The 21,918-nt window shown below is 43.4% G+C and overlaps 1 protein-coding gene across 1 annotated transcript; it reads left to right on the forward strand.

Annotated features, from left to right (window-relative positions):
* Nucleotides 1-751: 751 nt before the first annotated feature.
* On the forward strand, nucleotides 752-8,694 carry api5 (apoptosis inhibitor 5). Its single transcript, XM_029522962.1, has 14 exons — nucleotides 752-1,055; nucleotides 2,108-2,269; nucleotides 2,469-2,562; nucleotides 3,032-3,097; nucleotides 3,459-3,610; nucleotides 4,363-4,569; nucleotides 4,747-4,851; nucleotides 6,011-6,100; nucleotides 6,601-6,782; nucleotides 6,869-6,962; nucleotides 7,088-7,144; nucleotides 7,346-7,425; nucleotides 7,528-7,670; nucleotides 8,003-8,694. The coding sequence occupies exons 1-14, from the start codon at nucleotides 984-986 to the stop codon at nucleotides 8,077-8,079; spliced, it is 1,581 nt and encodes a 526-aa protein (XP_029378822.1). The 5' UTR covers nucleotides 752-983; the 3' UTR covers nucleotides 8,080-8,694.
* Nucleotides 8,695-21,918: the final 13,224 nt, after the last annotated feature.

A 21,918-nucleotide genomic window follows, 5' to 3' on the forward strand; every position in this document is an offset into this window, starting at 1 on the left:
CGTTTCATCGATTGACAACCAGGGAGAGTGAAGTGTGGGTGAGATTAGCACATGAAGTCATACAGTTATACAGTTACATTAGCACATAGGCATTCAAACACTATACATACTGAGTTCACTGCCCCGTGAAAGAGTCTTCTCCAAAAGAAGCAGTGACAAAGAAAAGCCAAACTCAAATGAAATGATCTAGTTTTTGAATAAAAATCTTTGAACCCCTCCAAACCCCCTTGCCAGCTTCACCAGCATTTTGTACTGTTGTTACACAAGTATTTTCCATTATTGCAAAAGCATATCTTTATTACGTGCAGTATTTTACTGTGGCACAATCACATCATAATACAGGTATATTGTTGATGTTGAAGAAGAACCACAGAACCTTAATTGTTAATTAACAGTGCCTGCTCTTTCATGAGGCCTTGCACTTATTGTTCCATGCAAATGCTACGTTGAATATTGGCCAGCAGATGTCGCCACATCTAACTATCAAATGCTTCGAAACACTGGACCATTTCAACAAAATTGCTTCATAATGATTCAGTGGTCCAGAAAGCTTCGGTTTCTCCATTGGGATTCGGAGTTTGGTGCAGATGTGCCCTGGGTTCCTTTAGTTAGATGTTCCTTGATGGGAAGCTGTGCGGAACTACTGAGCATCACTTCGGCGCAGACCATAGTCACGTGTGCAGTCACGTGTGTCGGACTCTGCGTGCAATTCGCTACTTCTGCGCACGCGCTGTACTCGTTGTTCCGTAGCGCGTTAGCCCTGCGAACATCACCGGATCAGCGACGGTGGCGGGTGCCTATTCACGGGCTTCTCCCAATTTTATCTCCCCGTCCCCTTTCCACGGAATACATCTCCCTTTAATAACTCGTCGGCGGCATTCCATCCATCTGATAGCGGAGATAAAAGTGACCCGAGAGGGGTTTTCGTTTGCAGTTTTATCGGCGGTCTTATCTGTGAGCGACAGGCTCCCGGACGCACGCTGATGGCGGTCACTATCGAGGATCTCTACCGTAATTACGGGATCCTTGCTGATGCTAAGGACAACCTCAGCCAGGTACACAAGGCTCAAAATGTTCATTTTGAAGCACAGACGAACCAACGAATCCCACACCTTTCCACGTGATCTTGGTTTTCTTCCATTGTTGACTTATATAACGTTGTTGTGTGCGTGCTAGGCTAACTAGCTAACGCAGCGACCGGGCTAATGGGAATTACCGCGGCTACTCCAAAGACAAGCAGTGGCAACTTCGCTATTGAGCTTCGTTATATTTCGGCCTGTTATATCTAAGGCCAGGCTGTTATTTACTTTTCATGAGCTGTTGTGATTCGAAGGGAACATTTCCTCTCCTGTTATACGTTTTAATGAGAACATGGGTAAAGTTTATGGTGTTGAACTGGCGCGTTTTAGACAATTGTGCCAGTCGAGCACCAGCTGTGCCTCCTGGGGACATAGATGTCCACATGGAGGACATTTTATTCAGTATGTTTTGCTTAGCTACCGCAGTCTAACACTATATCCTGCAATAAATCTCATTCATATTTCGTATGGGTTTCCGTTTGGACAGGGCTCAGATGTTTTGTCCATAAGTGAACACTCAGTGCAATGTGTGAAATCTAACGTAAGTAAACGAAAAGGTGTCAGGGAGGATTTCAGCGACTGTAAATGGTGTTTCCTCAATAACAAAGGACTCAAAAGAGACTTCAGAGGACAGAAAGCTCCAGAAAACCCTCAGTCCTACATGAAATGCAGTGCAACAGTACTGTCTTTTCTCTCAGTTGAAGCTGTGATGAAACCATTTAGGCTATTCTTACAGATGACATTAATCTAAGATCTTTTTGGGCCTGTGACTATGCTGTCCCAAACAGGCTATTTTCCTAGCCTTTCTGCCCCATCTTAGTGGCCATACATACAGAGGTCTCTTACCTAAGTACCCACAATGTCCTGAGCAATTCCCACGATTGTTCAGGTATGGACACCGCTGATTTTAGGGAACACTAAATGTTCATGACCTTTTCTACTAGAACACTTTACTTTCTAACTTGAGTTTTGCTGCTTTTGTATGTCTAGCTCATGTTTATGGAGGATGTACCTCTTTTACTCTGCAGCACAAAGATGCCTACCAAGTAATCCTGGATGGTGTAAAGGGTGGGCCCAAAGAGAAGCGCCTGGCAGCACAGTTTATTCCCAAGTTCTTCAGCAGCTTTCCAGAACTGGCAGATGCAGCCATTAATGCTCAACTTGATCTGTGTGAAGACGAAGATGTGTCGGTGAGTGTAAAAGGGCCTTAGTACATTTTTTTAGAATTAGGGGATGGTGCTTAAATGGTCTTTATCGTGTAAGCTGGATAATGTTATGCGTCTATGTATGTGTCCTTAGGCTGATGTGGCGTTTCCTCCTTGGTTCAGTAGGTTTTTGTTGTACAACAATAACTCCCATTTGAGTTTGTGCGCACTTGTCTTTGTCCAGATCCGGCGGCAGGCCATTAAGGAGCTCCCCCGGTTTGCAACAGGCGAGAACATCCTCAGAGTTGCAGACATTCTCACGCAGCTCCTTCAGACAGGTATTTGTTGTTTGGAGATAAAGACTTCGGGGCTGCCACAGTTCTAAATGTTCTGATTGACTAATCAGACTATTTTCTTAGTTGGTTGAACGTTTTGTCTATATATTGTCATTAAATAGTGACAATTGTATATTTCATTGTGCTCATTTATATTTGTTCAATCAGTAAGATAGTTGCTTGTTAATTTCAGGTTGATTGGTTGACTTTTTATAAATCATTCATATCATGATAATATCATTTATGATATGAATGATTTGCTAAAAACACGGTTTTTCTAGTCATGTATGGATTGTTCTTTTTGCGGCTATAACTGTGGCCAACTGTCAATATTGTAATTTTTTCCCCCTCTCCAGTTAAAGTAATTTTCTTGAATAATTTTAATTCATCAGATGGTGATTCTGTGCTAATAATTGACAGAAATCATGTGTAATCAGAATTTGACACATGTACTTTTTTTTTGTGCTTACAGATGATACTGCAGAATTCAACCAAGTGAATGCTGCGCTAATTTCTATCTTTAAGATAGATGCTAAGGGTAAGTGTTGCTTCCTCCTGTTTTTATTGGCCTGGTTCAGAGCTGTGGTTCTTATTCTTCTTATTTTGCTAAGGGCTTTGTCATTGTTTGTTGAAATAATCAATGTAATTCTGCGTTTCTTTTAGTTTCTGTTGAATTTACCTGCACACAAGATGTTTTAGATGTCTGTGTGAATTGCCATGAACTAGCTCTTTTGTATTCAGGAAACTGATGCTTAATGGTGTTGTTTTGTAAACATGAGATGCCTCTCTGTCAGCTTACTTCATCCATATTAGTTACATCCCTAGTTAAAGTTTGGGAATGAATTTTTAATCCTTGATATGCGCTGACACTATCCTGTGTTCTGCTGTTTGTTGTCCAGGTACTCTGGGAGGCCTCTTTTCTCAGATTCTGCAGGGAGAAGACATAGTGCGGGAACGGGCTATCAAGTTTCTGTCAGGCAAACTGAAAACCCTGCCAGAGGACGTCATGACGAAAGAGGTGGAGGAGTACGTCTTCGCAGAAACAAAGAAGGTTAGCATTTAGTGTAGAGTTGATGTATCATCCATGGTCATTTAAGTGTAATTTGAAAGTAGCATTGCCACACCAAACCATATAATTGTCTGGAGTCAAATGTCGATGTCCAAAGCTGATTGTTGGATGTAATTTTGCTTATTTCTACATTTAAGTGTAGTCTGAAACCTATAGTTCCAAAAAAATGAGTGGAGGTGGCTCATGAATTTTCTGCCGGCATAACCAGGAGATATTATAGGCCATAGATAGATTGGGTTACTATTTGGGTTGGAAACTTTCCTTGGGAACCTAGAGGAATAAATGGTGATTAAACTATACATTTACAAAGGCTGAACATAGCATAATCAAATAAAATTTATTTCTATGGCACCAAATCATCAGAGTGGCATCAAGGTACCCTATCTGTAGAGCAGAGGTTGATCCAGACTAAAGTCTTTATGGCATTGTAAGAGAGCCAACATATCCCTGCAAGTGACATTGGCGAGAGAGAGAGAGATTGATCAATCCTCAATTTTACGTTGAAGATTTCTGTAAATTTTATTGGAAATCTTATGTTGGTTTGCAACTATTAATAAATGTTACATCTGATACTTTGGTTAAAACTGCACTGATCTATTATTCTGTCAAATTTTTACATAAGGACATTTTTTTTAAGTTTAAACTGTGATGTAGCTTCTGGTGGATCTTAGTCTGTACCAAAATGGACAATAGCACATACTGATAGTTATGTCTCGACTTCGCTGCCTCTTCAGGTACTGGAGGATGTGACGGGAGAAGAGTTTGTGCTCTTGATGCGTTTGGTGTCTGGCCTGCGGGTTTTGCAGACGGTGCATGGCCGGCAGCAGCTGGTGGAGCTGGTCGTGGAGCAGGCTTTTCTGGAGCAGGCTCTAAACCCAGCTGACCCAGACACTGTTGACCGGCTGCTGCAGTGCACACGCCAAGCCCTGCCCCTGTTCTCTGTGAGTAGAACCAATGTGGACTTTACAGTAACCAACATAACTGATAAAACAAATTTTTAGTTTGTGTCCCTGTTTCAGTACAACTCAATTGCAAAAATATTTCAGTAATAATTACATTAAAATCTGTCATGGCTTTCCTAAAATGTAAATTATTCATATTTTTCTCTTTTCTTGTAGAAAAATGTCCATTCCACACGTTTTGTGACGTACTTCTGTGATCATGTGCTGCCCAACCTCAGCATGCTGACGAGTCCTATGGCTGAGCTGGACATTCAGCTGGAGGTGCAGTTCTTGTTTTTCCTTTTACTGATTGATGCCTCCTGAATTCAAATCATTTATCCCAACTGACTAATTCTGCCTTCGTGCAGCAGAGAGGTGATGTGTGATACCACTGATTTTAATTCTTATCTTACACAAAGTAAAACTACATATGGTGTTGCCGATACATTTTACAAAAACTTAATGTGTTTTTGAGAGAGGAGTACAGTTTCAAATTATAGTCAGACATGCGCTTTCTTTTCCTCAAATTAGAATTCTCAGTGGCAACAAGAGACTGAAAATAGTTATTCACAGTATAAATAGATAGTGGTAACACATTCAGAACACGAAATATTCCCTATAACGTAAAAGGAAGCATAGAAAAAAAAGTCAACAAACTAAACCCCTTTTCTAGCCATCACTCACCATGCAGCTCTCAGTGGTGGATGTGTTATTGTGTTGGGGTGCATTAACACAAGTGTAGTTCGCCTTACACATTGAAGTAGATGTGGTTCCTGCCAACTGTTGGGAAATAAGTCCTGTAAATAGTGAAGTCATTATCTCCTGTGTCTACATGTCTTGTGAAATTATTGCAGACTGGTGCAAACATCATATATAGCACTGTCAGTACTCTACTAATGAACATTCAGAGATGGAAGCAGACAGAGCTACAAGTTAAAACTCCCCTTGCCGACTGAGTTCAAATTTTGTTTTGCGCGCCTCTTCTGCCTAGGACGAATTTCAATGCTACCCACACCACGCAGGGCTGTAGCCTACGCCACCCCAGCATCACAGTTCCTTGTACTTGTGTTTGCTCTTATATGTGCTCCGTTACGAACAATTCAGGACGCGAACAGCTGTTTGGAATGTAACTCATTCATAATTTGGGAAGAGTCTTTATATTGTATTACGAGAATTGATTCTAAATTCTATTCTACTTTTTATCCCTTTATTTGAGAGAGCAGAGTTCCAACAAATATGGCTGCTGGTGTTAGGTCGATACTCCTAATGTCTGACATTTGGTGAGCCGTAGTAGTAGTAAACAAAGTCTGCATGGCAGCCACCTGTCAGAGGTGTCAGCCAACTGCATGTTGTTAATGGGTCATTAGTCTGCACCACGCAACACTGTTTCTCATTAGCAATGCGCATTACAATCTGTGTGTGTCTGTCTGTATGTGTGTAGGTGCTCAAGCTCCTGGCTGAGATGAGTCCATTCTGCGGAGACATGGACAAGCTGGAGGCCAACCTCAACATGCTGTTTACCAAGCTGCTGGTGAGAACCCATCATCCTGTTTGTTGCTGGACATTTGGGAATAAAAGTGGAAATTCCTTTGGAAATAAAATGCACATGTTGAGAATACATCCCCCCCACCACCAGATAGATTCTGAGATTTTACTGTTTTCTTTAGCATAACATTGTTTCATACATTCATCTAGGATGCTCCATTGCAGTGTCTACTCTTGGCCTCTGGCCAGTTTAGGGTAAATTTAAGAATCTGAGGATTCCTTGTTGTTTTGGGAACATCTTATACACTTATCTTGGCTCCGTTTGGATTACGTAATTAAACCAACTTGAATCCAATTGAATTCCCTCAGCGAATGCCCAAAATCTTTACGATTATTAACAAATTTTGTTGGAGTTTCTCCATTTCATGCTCCAACACTGATTGTTAAATGTTGTTAAAATGAATATCAGCCATTTGTGGCTACAGAAATACAAAAAGGTCTCCGCCATTGACTTTTCCTGTTTTTTGTTTGCATTTGTCTGCATAGGAGTTCATGCCTCTGCCACCAGAGGAGGTGGAGAATGGAGAGAACTCCACGAGTGAGGAGCCCAAACTCCAGTTCAGCTACGTTGAGTGCCTCCTCTTCAGCTTTCACCAGCTTGGCAAGAAGTTGCCAGACTTCCTCCTGGACAAAGTGGATGCTGAACGCCTCAAAGACTTCAAGATCAGGTGAGGGGCTGAAGTCTTAGCTCTAGAAAATTTTATGTTTGCAAAAATGGATTGATAGACTCTCTCACTTGGTCCTCTCTAACTAGGTTACAGTACTTTGCAAGAGGCCTGCAGGTTTACATCAGACAGCTGAGAGTTGCACTGCAAGGCAAGACAGGAGATGCGCTTAAGACTGAAGAGGTAAAACCCACTTCAGCTCACATGGGACCAAAATGAATATGCTGTATTTGCTACACTCAGTCAACGTGTTGCATGTGCCAGAAGTCCTGCTGTCAAAGTCTGACTTTTTCTTTATGAATGATCAGAACAAGATCAAAGTGGTGGCCCTGAAGATCACAAACAACATCAATGTCCTCATCAAGGCAAGTGTGGTGTTAGCCACATAGTGTGTGTGTGTCAGTCAGTCAAAATGACAATTTTGAGTCAGGACTGTTCTTTTAGATGACACGATAAAATGTTTTTCTCATCACTCGTATGAAGAGAGAGAAGCAACAGTTTTTTACAATTATTTATTTATTTATTTTTTTTAAATAAATGTCTTTTAAACTTTATTCTCCTTATAGGATCTCTTCCACAACCCCCCTTCATACAAGAGCACAGTCACTCTGTCCTGGAAACCTGTCCAAAAGACAGAGGCAGTAGCGTAAGTCATCCACACACACATTTTTTTTTCATGAACCATTCATGCAAAAGCTGAGTGTCCTTGTTGCCCTGTAAAATCTTCCTTCACTGTTCGTGTTTTTAGGCCGAAGCGTCTGGCAGCTGAAGAATTGGGGTCTGGAGGCAGCACAAAAAAACAGATCTCCCCCCTCCCCCGGAGGGATGCACGGCAAATCTACAACCCTCCCAGCGGCAAGTACAGCGCCTCAATTGGAAATTTTACCTATGGTGAGGAGCACTCTGACAATTTATGTATTTGCTTTTCTAAACATGTCATTTATAGCAACTGAACTTTGATTTTGTGAATATAGCTACAGCCATTACTTTTCTATTCATCAAAGGTCTATGAAGGATATATGTCACTGTTAAATTGTTTGTACCCCAGGAAGCACTAACAGCTTTATTTTTCTAACTTTTAAACTTTCAATAGGCTCAGCACATAGTCCTTAAATTCAAGTGATCATTAGAAAAATATTGACATGATACACTGATCCATTTTGTTTTGGTAATTGGGCCATAGTAAATGATACATATTGATTTTCTAATTTTGTTGTCTGTAGAACGCGGTGGCTTCAGGGGCGGTCGGGGACGAGGCTTTGGAGCCAGAGGAAACAGGAGCCGAGGCCGAATTTACTGAGACACATGCAAACACATACACAAACAAACAGTACATATTGCTCATTGAGCTGCATCACATCAGGATCTTTTCTGCACCAAGATGGACTCTTTGTCACCTTCTGTTTTTTAACAGGTTTCCACGTCTTTTTCACTTTCCAACTAGCACATGCAGGATGACTTTTTTGGTTGTTTGAGGTGGGCCATGTAGACTGGGGTTTGGGGGGGGGCTGTGAATTTGATTTCAGGTCTTCAGAATATGAGAAAACGAGTTTAGACTTTTCTACCTGCCATTTCATCATCAACTCCTTGTATTCCTCTTGGCCCAGACTGTAGTTCAAGTAAGACTTAAATGTATCTTTTTCCCCTTAATTTTTAAAAATACTATTCTGTGTATTTTTGTGGAACAAAAGACTGCCAAGTTGTAACTGATAAATATTTTTGTCAGATTGTCGTAGGAAAAGATAAAGATCCTCTTGTTTTGCAACATGATGATGAATGCATTTCTTTCTACATTTTTATTTAATCGTTTTCTTTTTTATTAGAGCTTTAGTTCAATTGGCTGATTGTGTTACTTTGTATAAATCAATGATGTTATTTCATTGGATTTTTATCATAAACTTGTATTGAACTATGACCCTTTGTCCTTGTTTATGAGAAATGTTTCAATAGTTTGTCAACTACAGTACCAACACAGATCAGAACAAAGTTATCACTCCAACTTCCTTTTTACTCCAGTTCAAACCACTTGTTCAAAACCAACAGCATTTTCTAACCCTAATTCTTATTCATCCTGTTGAACCTACCTTGTCCTTTCACTTCTGTTTCCATTTGTTTCACTTCTATCTGATAAATGACAACAGGGTCATTTTATCTCAGTGCTGCTCAGTGTACATTTAGAACACACGGATGTCTTCTCCACTGTATACATGTCTACTCCCTCACCCTAAGTCCTTGTGTTATGAGATGCTGGGTGTGTGTGTGTGCATGCCAGCTATGAAGAAGAAAATAGTAGACTCGAGCTCTCCATGATTGACGTGCCTATAAATAGTTGCCATGTGCAGATCAGACTTTATTTTACACGATCTAGTGGTAGAGGCTGTATATATCTATATATAGATGTATATTAGCCACAAGCCCCTGCAGGCTCAGCGATTCAGTTTAATACTGAATTATTAAGTTTAATACTGAATCGCTGTGCTCCCAGCATTTGTGTGTATAATGAACCAAACATCTCCCTCTCAGCACAACCCAATGCCAACTTGAATTTTATTACTCATCTGGTGACCTCCCAATAGCTCTGCCCTGAACCTGGAGCCTGTGCTTCATAAATATTTTCCCCATAAATGGATTCATCTGTTTTTGTCTCTTGTAGATTTGAGGTCTGTATACATCCTACACTGTTTCTGGATGTGAAACTAACCGCAGCCTACCCCTGAATCTGAGGCTGAACTTAGCTGGACCACTGACGCGACACCATGATTGTTATCATTCAGTGTAACTAAAATAATTTCTTACTTCAACTGACACTCTTTAAAAAGTCTTAGTGCTTTCTGCATATGGTCTGGAATTAACATGTCCACGTGTGAGCCCATGGGATCTAAAACCGGCTCTCAGAAAAATGGAAATGAATGCACAATGATCTGTCAGTGGGAGCTGCAGGTCTGCATGTGGAGACACGTGTGTGCTGGGGTGTGTAGGTGGATGCTATGGGGGGGGGGGGGGTCTTAAACTCTCTTTTCTGAATCGGGTGAATCAGAGAAACTCAATGGTTTGAACCTTCATTTCATCATCACATCATTAATATAAAAGTTGTGCCTTCATGAAATGGCAATAGTTTGTCATAATTACTTTTTGCTTTTGAAACACGCTTCGGTACACACAGAAGAACCTTTTATTTGTGTATATCAACTTCATTGTATTGTACAGTATGATTACAAAATGAGAATCATGATAATTAACCTTATATGCAGCATGTTAATGAGCTGAAACGCTCACAAAGAAAAATCTATTGAAAAAAATGGATTATGCCTATTAGAATAAATAATTGTATTCATGTGTTACAGATAGCTGATTAGCAACAAAGATGATTGTGTTTATAGGTGGAGGCTCAGCATCTTTCTCCGCTGGATGCTGTCTCCTGTCCCGCCGGTGTCTCCCCTCTAGAGGGCGATCCAGACCAGGGTTTTCCTCACAGAGCAACCAGGTCTATTTTTATCCCCTCTGAACGAGTCACTTACAGCTCTCATGATGTCTTGTCTCTTTGTGTTTGTGCTCTGAGGAACACTGCGATCCGGCCGAGCAAACACCATAGAAGAGGACATTTTGTGTAGTGGTCTTAATATCACCATTATATGCATCAGCTTTCTCTCCCTTTTCATGTTTACCACCATCCTCACCTGCAGGCTCTTTGCAGATGTACTGTACATCTCCTGGCACAGCCGCTGTGGTGCGTTTAAAGTCTAACTTCCAGTTCCTTTTTCGGGACAGTAGGGGGCGCTATACGTCCGAGATAAACCCTCTCCTCATTGATCGTGACCAGGTATTTCCCAAACCAGCCTGCCTGCCAACCAATGCCTGGCTGGCACATGCACTTGGGCGCGCACGAACACACACACGACGGAGCTGAAAATAATCAAGTGGTGGAGGAGGAGTGGGCGGCAGCAGCGGAAGAGGAAGCGAAGACGACCCTCAGAGAGACACCGACGGAAGGAGCGACTGTACGAGTCCATGTGAGAGTAGAAGTGAAGGTAAATCAATAGTCCTGAAGCACTTGGTGGAACTCCTCACTTTATTAACAACCTCTCGGAAGCCTTCATACTGTCCCCCAGAACACTGCATGGGTGGGTGCCAGCCAGGCTCACAGGGCCCACTGTCACTGTCTCAGTGATGACGTTTCAGAAATCATCTGAATGTTTTATTAGGCCAGTTATTCGCCAACTCTAGCTGCCAGAGAGGCTGTGGTGGGAAGGTGCAGCTTTCCTGTTTCCATTTGGTCAGCATGATATCTGGAACCTGCAGCATTCAATGGTTTTCCTTATGTTTTTACTCATTTCACCTTGCAGACCTTGATTTTACACTACCAATTGTAGTCAGATTGGACAGTTGCTCTCAACTTCAACTTTACTGGTGTTTATTAGAATTGTTGGGAAAATGTAGTTTTTAAAAATGTATCACAAAGGGCCTGTGTATAGTCTGAGTCTTTACAGTCAGGGAGTCATTCTGGAAGATGTGCAGTTATGATGGATGGACTGGGCTTTGTAAAACAAAACAAACAAACAAACAAACAAAGAAAAGTCAATTGATTTCAAATGTAAGGCTGGCTGGGGGGGCTTTTCTGTAGTAAAACGGGTAGCTAGGGTTATATCCCTGCCCTTATCACTCACTCACTTACTCACTCATCTTCTACCACTTTTTTGTTTTTAATCCCAGCTCACACTGAGTGAGGACAGGGTGCACTCTGGACAGGTCACCAGTCCATCACAGGGCCAACACACAGAGACAGACAGAGACCGACAACCACTCACACTCACACTCAGATCTACGGACAGTTTAGAGTCAGCAGTTAACCCAAACATGGATAGTGGGAGTAAACCCACGCAGCCAAGGGGAGAACATGCAAACTACACAGAAAGGCCCCAGGCCCAGGAACCGAACCAAACTTCTTGTTGTGGGGTGACAACATTTTATTCAATTTGAGGTCATGCATGATCTGAGATTACATAGATCAGGAAGAAGAAGGCCTATAACTATAACTGAAACATTTGTTATCCTATTACCTGTTATCACCCTTTATCCGTGGCGATAAGTATAAATAAGTCAGGAAAATAAGCTTGGCTTCATTTCTCTGCCTCCTAAAGTAACATATTGCAGGAACAGCTCAAAGATAATTTTGATGAGATTTGTGAAAATGCTGCAAAGTTTTGGCATCAGTATCGACTTAAACTGAATCACATTAGTCTTTTGTTGTGTGTTGTAGTTGTGTTTTTTTCCTCTAAGTCTATCACGAATGCCCTCCGTGACATCAAGCAGTTTGACGTCGTGCTGGTTGAGAGCTGTCCAAGGTTTCTACCATTCCAATGGGAACTGTCTATGGTTCTGAAAACGATTTACTTCATTTGGGCAGTGTGAGTGCAAACAATGCAGGAGGTTAAAATAATCTGGGAAATGATTTGATTGCTGCACGAATTTGTTTGTGTTGAACCACACCCTGGTGTTTAAAGTGTACTTGTAGTGTTAGGTCCACAAGTAAGTACAAAGGTAGATGATTCCAAAGAGCTCGATAGGATTCTCTCTGGGTTTTCTTGGCTGTTGCTCCACAGAGCGATCAAAGGTCAAAGTCAGCTGAACGGTATCTGCGTTTTGCTCTAAATGGACTTCTGATGGTAGACGTTTAAAACCCAGCATGATCAGTTATTTCTGTTCAGGTGTTGCTTTGACACGAATCAAATCACATATTAATGTCGCTGACCTTCATCTTTTGAGTCGCGATGTGCGTGAACTGCAGCGTCCCTCAAAGAGTGAAGAATCAATGGCTGGGAAAATAAATCAGTTCTGGAAAGGGAACTTTTTCTTCCCAATCATAAAAAAACAAAAAACCCAAGAGTCCGCCCCCTCATGTACAATGCTGGGAATAGTAACAGCACTGTGAGGCTGTGCTAAATATAGCAGCCAGTGAGTGTTAACATGTCAACTTCAGCAGGAGTGCAGGGAAGCGGCTGCTGCACGTGTGACCACTGTGGATGTACAGAGTTGCTATAAATATGTATTGCTGTATATTACATGCACCAAACCGGGATTGGTTATAATAACAGCATTAAGAATAACAATCATGAAAACGAGCTTTCATTCCTGCGGTCTCACGACAAAGACCCGTTTGGCCAAACTGCGCCAACGGAGGTAAATATTCAGGGAGAGATGAACATGTTGGAAGAGAAGCGGACAGATTCCGATCAGCTTTAAGGGAAACGGTGATCACACCGGTCTTTGCCCCGTTAGACCCCTCAAATCGTCGTTCACACGCACTGAGATATAGCTGTAGACCCACAAAGATGATCAGCCGCATTAACCCCCCCCCCAACACACACACACACACACACATTGTATCAACACGATCCGTTGATTAAGGAATTCAGCGTTTCTGAATCGGGGGGGGGTAGTTTATTTTTATCACGGCCGCCTCTCAGAAATAGAAGGCAGTCTAAAAAAAAACAAACCTCATGAGTTCCTCTCAATCGAAGACGCTTGTGCAGCAAACCATGCATTTATTTGTAATGGTAGGAGACTTTAACCCCCCACCCACCGCCACCACCATCTTTAAACTCCACCCCTACCCCTCCCTACTATGTTACGTAATTTAGCATGTGAATGTCAAGAGACAGAGAGAGTCGTGGGGAGAGAGGAGGCGTGTGTGTGTGTGTGTGTGTGTGTGTGTTTGGTCTATGCATAGCACTCCTAAAACTCATACCCAGGGAACACTGTGTACTATGGTGTCCCCTGAGACTTGGCCTGTTGATATCACCCCCCCCCCCCCCCAATCCTTTCACGTAAGATAATGCACGCGCACGCGCACACGTTGGTGATTCCAACTGTATAGGAAAACCCAAAACAAACAAAACAAGCTACAAACAGTGCACCAAGAGAACAGCTGCCTCCCTGCATTCATCCCACTTATCCGCCCATTCACAGACTTTGGGGGAAGAACTGTGTGAATGAGTTAGTGGCTAAGTGATGAATGAATGAATGACTGCACGAAATGAGTGAATGAAGAGCAGCAAAGGAAGAAGAACGCAGGGGGCGCTGTCAATGGGTTTTCTCTTTTTCCTTTTCCCCTCCTGCAGAGGGAAGTACGACTGCACGGGCAATAACCAGGCATGGAGAGCAAACACATACAGTACACGCGCGTTACTGGAGGGGTGCTCGTGCATTCATTCCGTGCGTGGTGCACATGTGACATAGCCGTTCATAAATATTCAGCGGCTCTATTCATGCAGATTCTTCTCTTGAAGTGGTTTATTGTGTGCAGAAGAGCTCTCCACTAAGCATGTGATGCTCAGGATGGTCGGTGTTTTTTGGGGGGCGGCGGCGGGGGGGTTGTAAATGTAAGTGGTGGTGTGTCTACTTGTGCATGTGTGTGAGGCATAAGGGGGGCGTTCTATAAATAGCACTAGAGCTCTGCTTCCATTGACATCATTTAGGGAGGAGAGATGGAAAAATAAATAGGGGGAGGGGAGGGGGGGAAGAGAGGGCGCAGAGTTCCTTAATCTGGGCTTGAAATTCAAACAAACCTGACCAGTGATCCATTTGTACACGCTATCAACAAAAAATATCTCTATGGAAACCTGGGAAAGGGTCCTCCAGACCTGAAACCTCTCATTTAAAGCCTCTCTCTTGGTTTTGGTTGAAAGTATTGACTGAATTATTATACACAAATATGAGTCCTAAAGTCCTAAACATTTTTATATTCTATTTTGTATATATATATTTTTTTTTATTTTGGCATTTAAACAAGGTAGAAGCATGAGGCCAGCTGTTTATTACACCAATAACTGAAGAAACAAGAGGAATAAAAAGACAACAACATGAAAACAGTTCATGTCCACAGTGCTGTTATTTGTTTGTCAGTGTGAAGGGCCAGTTGGTAAAGTCAGTGGATCCACCGAGTCTCTCTCTTCTCAGTGTATTGTTGAACTCATTGACTGTGGCCCAATAGTAAACATCAGACCAAAACACCCACTGTTTCCTAGAAAGATTCAGCCTACGAGTTGGAATGGAAAGCCACAAGGCAGATGGGAGGGGACATCAAACAAATTAAAAGGACCCGTGTGTATACAACAGGCAAACACACACACACACACACACACACAAGCAGAGATCCCAGTGAAAAAGACAGGAGCCATCATACATCCAAGACAAATGTTTTGGAAGATATTGTTATTGACATGCTAAAAAAAAAAGAAAAAAAAAGGACAGGGCGGAGGATCGGAGCTCAGCAGACTGCATGAAGGGAGCGTTAGTTTCATTTCGTTATCAACACTAACATTTCCGTTCAGATAGGATGACTGACTCATGTGTTTATGTTATTATGAAGGAGGAATGGAGGACAGCACACTGTTTTTCCATGTTCGGAGCGTCTTAGTCACACCCAGGATCTCTCTCTGTGTCTCTCTATTTCTGTCGTCAGCTTTGGCACTGACCCCTGAATGCTGCGTGACTTCCACTGGTGCCGGTGACGTCTTCCATGATACATTTCTGTCTATGTGGGTCCCCCGCCACGTCCTGGAATTGTAAATGTGAAAGTCCGTAGCCTTTACCTGCAACAGCGTTTATTTACTTATCATTGTTTTCATTTTCTCACTTTTTCCACAGACAGATCAGAGGTCAGCTGCAGCATCAGGGCCTCCGCAGCAGGACCTGCTTGAGGAAACCCCCTACAGTTTGACCTGCCACCTGTTATTAGCAATAAGGTTAGGGATACATTCACACATCCAGCCATAGACAGAGCATCTCTCCTCGCTTTTGTTGATCACACACTCCTCTTCCTCCTCCCAAGCAGCACTCTCACCCTCTTTTTTAGTGTGTTTGGCTCACACACACAATTCTCACATCAAAATCCTAAAAGGTGTATTGCTAAATGGATACCAGACTGGAGATAGAGCATCCTACGACATTTCAAATGTGTGTCTCAATGCAAGAGGATGAATCATGAGACCTAAATTAGTGTTAACAGTGAAATATTTTTGCCACAGTCTTCCTCCGTGCCTTGCCCCCCTTCTCTCCCTCCCTCTCTCGTCCTTCCACCTCCCTTCTTCACTATTTTCCTCTCCCTCTCGTCATGTATCACACATAATATGGCCTTTCTTACCTGCCGTCGGCCAGAAAAAACTAAACAAAAACAAAAACAAACAATGACAGCATGGTGATTAAAGTAGATTTGGTTACTTCTCATGGAAGCTGATATGAAAATTAATTAAAAGAAGGAAAGCATATGTGCGTGTTTGCGAGCCACTCATGCATCAGTGGCAATGTGTGTCTTAGAGAAAGACTCAGTAGGCTATAATTACCAAAAGCACATGTCTCAGTCATATCACAATAAAGGTAGAAATGACTAATGTTGCTCATACATAGAAAGGTAAAAGTTTATGTTCCACCATCACATGATTCTCTGTGGTGTTGCCTCTTGGTTGTGAACTTCCGTTTTGAAGCCTCCTCCTTGTAATTTATTTGTCATCAATCTAATTTATTTCAAACTACAAGAAACCATGTTTGGAGGAGAAGAAGGATCTGAGGAGGAGTTGGGTGGCTCTGAACTGCTCTGTAATCTATCCTCATTGGGTTGTACAGTCTGTCATTCACTGCTTTATGGTCTGTTTTCTTCGAAATGGACCATCTTTGAAATGAGTGTCACGTTGTACATAAGATTAGATATACATAAGAATGCAGATTTAAGGCAGTCCGGCATTGACTTCACCTCTCAGCCATGGAGACTAAGTCAATTTTTAGTTTAGATTTACCAACAACAGACAGGACATACAGATGTTAAATGTTCGCTAGTGCTGACTTCTGTTTCAAAGGTAATTATACGGGTAAGTGAAAGATCATGATCACAACAGCACAGTTCCATCTCCAGGGATCCATATCCAAGATGAGTCAGAATCACTGACCCTTTGTATTACACAAATATCCAGTGGTTTTTCATGCAGCGGCGTGTGTGTGTGTCAGCAATCATTCATTCATCCATCTTCAACTGCTTTTCCATTTCCGTTTCACGCTGGGCGAGGACGGGGTGCACCCTGGACAGGTCACCAGTCCCTCACAGGGCCAACACACGGAGAACCACAGTCACCCTCAGACAATTTAGAGTCACCGGTTAACCCAAACATGGAAACCCAGGCAGGGGAGAACACGGGAAGAACATGCAAACTCCGCACAGAAAGGCCCCAGGGAGGAAATGAACCCGCAACCTTCTTATTGTGGGGCGACAGCGCTAACCACTATGCCTCTGTGCTGCCTGACAGCAGCTTCTTTCACCTTCCCTCACACACTAGTTTTTATTCTGATGTGCAGTACAGGCCAAAGGTTTGAACACACTTTCCTATTCATTTGAATGAGAAAGTGTGTCCAAACTGTTGGCCTGTACTGTACATTACTTTCATGAGCCTCTGTCAACTTAATTTTTCTCTAATTAAATCAATTAAGTAAAAAACTCCAGGTAAGGAAAATGTGGTTCACATCATTTTTTTCCATTTGTTATATCACCTTGAAGACCATGGATAACTGAACTTACATTTGCTACCTAGATTTAATTTTTAAACCTTGAAATTTTATTGTCTGCTGCAGTGTCCATAGGTTATGTAAAACGTCTATATCAACGCATATAGCCTGGTGATTAGCAGTGAAAACTGCAGTTCTATAGTTATTCTGGTTCTCAGTTATAGGTCACAATATTTTCCTGCGCTGCAGATGAGTTAGACATACATACATATACACACACATACAGACCTGTGAGTATATCTATAATTAACCAGACGGAAACAAAACAAAACAAAAAAAAAGAACACTGCTCTAAGGAAAAGTTTTCAAACCTTCTCTAAGTAACACTGAATAAGTTGTTAAAAAAGTGGACAATAAATGTGGAAAAAAATCTAAACAAAAGAAAATCAGCGCGTAACAGCGTTTCAGAACCAGGGACAGCTCCGTAAAGGAAAACAACCTTTCATTCATTCATTCATTCATTCATTCATTCATTCGTCTTTTCAGATGCTGCGTTTACGGTCTGAAAGTAAAACCTCCAGACCTTTTCAACCCCACGACCTGTAGAAGTGCAGATACTGCTTCTCTTCCTCTCTGTCTGCCTGTCTCCCTCAGCATTAAGAGCTGTGGGTTATATGGGGAAATGTTTTCAACATGGCTGGAGGCTGGAGGGTATATTTAGACTAACAGAGCCAAAGAGAAACAGGGAGACAAAGAGATGGACCCGCTGGCCTTTTTGACCTGATTGCTAAAGAGATTGCGTTTGTGTATTTATATACTTGCTTTGGCAGCAATTAGTAACATGCATATGTACAATTCATTTTGTACCCCCTCCCACACATACACACACACACACACACACACACACACACACACACACACAGAGTAACTCCACGCTGGCTTCGGATAGTCTATCATTGGGTCTGGACCACAGCTCCCGAAATGGTGGCCAAGGAGAGGTGTATGTGAGTTCGGGGGGAGGGGGGCGCATTTTTCGCATCACATCTTCACCCATGCCTACCCACACACACACCTTCACCCCAAACGCCCCAGCCCCAAACACTCATAAGCCCCACCCCTCTCTCCTTGCCAGCTGAATTAATTTGATACTATTTTTGAAAGTCAGTGTTTCTAAGGGATACCTAATGACGCAATGACGTCAATGCAGGTCAATAGCACACTGCTGGAGAAGAGGACCAGGGATAGAGACAGAGACAAACACCGGGAGGGAGTGAGAGACAGAGCGGGGGAAAGAGAGGTGCTTGCAGGCCTCGTCGTCGAGACACTTCTATGAAGCACTTCCCTTTTGTTGTGGCATGAATTTGTCTGCTCTCCGATGTCTATATATAACCCCCCAACACACACACGACGCTTTTGGTTCAACTTGTTCCTTGTTCCTTTTTTAATTGCGCCCGAATTGCGCTCTTCCCGGCGAGTTCGCGCCGATAATGGCGCGGACTCTCAGTTGCTTCTCATGCCCCATTCATGCTTTTCGTCTCTGTCTGGTAGTCACACACACACACACACACACACACAGTCACATATTCACTCACGCGCACTCACAGTGAGAGAGACAGAAATAGAGTCGATGCAGTGAGCTGAATCGTGCAGCGCGCCTCCCCAATTGCGTAAAGTCGCCTTGATTTGGCGGGCTCTTTCTATCTGCTGGCTCACATTTGTAACTCCGTGTACTCTCCCCTCCTCTCCAACCACCGCCACCTTTCCACTCCCAAAAACCCTTCACCCCTCCCAACACCACCATCCAGCCAGCCCACCTTTTATTTGAGCTCGCTCCCTAAATCCTAAATGGCAGCACCAAATATTTTAGTCTCAGACAGAACTGGGAGACGGCGCGCATCGGACTGACCTGCTTTCTCCATCCTGACGCAGGAGGAGAGACTAGGCTGCCCCGCTTTCGCTCTCCCTCTGTGGTTCAGCCTGCCTTGAGCCCTTAAACAATGAGTTTAAACAGAGAAGGAGGGGGAGGAAAAAATGACAACCCAAAAAGGTAAGTGTATTTTTGTAGATGGTGCGAAACCCCTGGATGTGATGTACCAGTCAGAGAAGTTTGGAGCTAGAACATGCCTAGCAGGGTTTTGTTTTTTTGTTTTTTGTTTTTTTTTTGGGGGGGGGGGGGGACTGGGTGATTACCACTTGATCTGGGGATCTATCTCTCTTCTGAACAGAGATCTAGTGGCGGGGGACGCCATCCAAAAGTCCGGTTACCCGCGGTTTCTAGTTCTAACCCATCTCTTTGACACAATGATCTAAATTATCCGAGGATGTCGGTCATTTAAAGGGAAACACACACGAGTTTTGGTGAACATTTCTTCACATAAAATCGCGGAGGTTTGCCCTCCACAGATTTCTATCTGCACCTCACGATTAAGAATATTTCTAATTTTCTGCACATGAGCTGCCCGGAGTGACTTTATGAGGTTTATAACAGGACGTGCCGGAGTGTTTCCAGGCGCCGCTGTCAGCTGGGACAACCAAACCAGGCTCCAAACACGGCAGAGGAAGTGTATTTCTTCTTTTTGAGCGCACATATATTCGTGTGTGTGTGTGTGTGTGTGTGTGTGCAAAATGACATCGGAGGGGATTTTGCAGACACTCAAGGAGAGCGGGCTGCGCTAAAGCGTAGGAGGATTCACGTGTTGGGGATCCTCTGCTTCGGGCTGCCTGCTCTGCTCAGATGCCTAGTAACAAATCTGAGACGAGACAGAGACAGAGAGAGGGAAAGAGGGAGGGAAAAGTTTGGAAAGAATCTAAATGTTCTAAGCCGGTTTCTCATGTTTTTAATTTATTGTGGGGCTATACCCCCGTGCCAACAGAGCAATGTGAGTGTCGAGGGACAGACAGACAGACAGACAGACAGTGACAGTGCCTCATTCATGTGAGTTAGTTTGAGTCAAAGCTCAGTTCACAGGTAATCCACTTGCAAACAACTTTGTCCACGCGTGTTGCCATCGGCCTCAGTTACTTGTTGCCTAATTCCTCTAACACGGCAGCTCGTGCAACGTCAGGTACAGAGCATCAATATCAACTGTCTGGGGGGGTTAATCCGTTTTTAGGAGAAAACGTTTTCTTAAGACTTGTTCTCGATCCCAACATGATGTGACATGACCCTTAAAGCTCAAATCGAAGTGGATATGTAATCTTTGACGTAGGTGGTCAAAGGCTTATCTCATTGCAGCAAAGCTGCGGGTGCGGTTTTTTAAAAGTGTACATTATTACTTATTGTATTTCATCCTGTCTTTTCCTGAGACCAAAGCTTCATAAACTAGAGATCGAAGATAGCGAGGAGAACTCTGCTGCAACTAGCAGGAGTGAGGAGTGCATACTTTTTATGGTAGGCTGGATTGGGTTGGGGTTGGGGTGGTGCACGGGGGGCGGCTCTCTGGCTGACTTTGTCGACACCACGCGGTGATGTTGGGCACTGCACCGAGGAACCTCGGTGGCGCCTCCCATTGATACTGCTCCCTCTTTGATTGAATGATTGTGGACCACAGGGAATTGTGAGTGTGTACATTTGTGTCTCTCTCCTCTCTCTCTCTCTCTCTGTGTTGGGAGGGGGATTAATTGTTTCATTTTTGTCTAATTTTTTTTTACTCTCATTTGACTGGCTTAAACAACAAAGCCAGACAATTACAGATGCCAAAATATCCAGAGCATAAAACTGACCCTGCTCCTCCTCTTTCCCTTCTTCTTCTCACCTTTATTCATTTCTAATGCTGGTGATGCTAAATGCTCTGTGTGTGTGTCCCTATACATGCACTTGCCAGCAGACACGGACATACAGTTGGCCTACAGGCAGAGATAAAAATAGCACCGACCGATGCGTCGGGCACAGCCCTTTTCCCTTCCCAGAGCTGACTTTTCTAGGTAGCTGCCACTCAGCGCAGCTTCACCACCTCCATCTCTGCCCCCCCCCCCCCCCCCCCCCGCCTCCCAACACCATCCACCATTGGCGCACCCCATCCCATCCCGTAAAGTCTCGTGAATCTCCACGCGGCATGAGTGCAGATGGTCGGCGTGTGGTGTTTGGAGCGGGTGTGACGGTAAAGGTGTTATAGATATTGAAGGGGAGGTGAGAGACAGAGCGTACTGCGTGAGGCTGAGGGGGGTGTGAGGTTTGGGGTGAGGGGTTTTATTTGGGGAGGGGGGCATTGCACGGGCAAGTGTGCGCTCCCTGTGGGTGTATTCTGTGGATGAGCGAGGTCTGGTGCGTGGGCACGGACAATGAATATATGAGAAGGATGGAGCAGCTTGTCAGTGCGCTGTGTGCTTTCCTCTCCCTCTGCTTAAAGATGCAGTGTTGTCCGCCAAATGCACTGGATGACGGGATAAAAATGATCCACGACCAAAACAGCACCAGCGCTTGGTGGGGAAATAAATAGAGACAAGGGAGGGGGAGAGGGGGAGAACAGGGGGTGGGGGGGTGGGGGGGTTCTATCAGGAGATAACCTACTCCAAACCCACGGTTTCCACGACTCCACACCACAAATACCCACCTGTAATATTTTCCTATTCTGGCACTCTTTTTTTTGTGGCACATTTGCCAAGCGCTGATCACAAAGCGGCAGTGTCTTTAATCAGACTCTACGGG

The sequence above is a fragment of the Echeneis naucrates genome, chromosome 16, assembly GCF_900963305.1.
Source record: "Echeneis naucrates chromosome 16, fEcheNa1.1, whole genome shotgun sequence".
Classification (NCBI taxonomy): Eukaryota; Metazoa; Chordata; class Actinopteri; order Carangiformes; family Echeneidae; genus Echeneis; species Echeneis naucrates.

Bases quoted from the DNA above. Each gene is read 5' to 3' on its own strand.
- api5 (XM_029522962.1), top strand. From the start codon at position 984: ATGGCGGTCACTATCGAGGATCTCTACCGTAATTACGGGATCCTTGCT. The intron at 6,101-6,600 runs GTGAGAACCCAT...TTGTCTGCATAG, and splicing joins TGCTGTTTACCAAGCTGCTG to GAGTTCATGCCTCTGCCACC. The intron at 7,145-7,345 runs GCAAGTGTGGTG...TTCTCCTTATAG, and splicing joins ACATCAATGTCCTCATCAAG to GATCTCTTCCACAACCCCCC.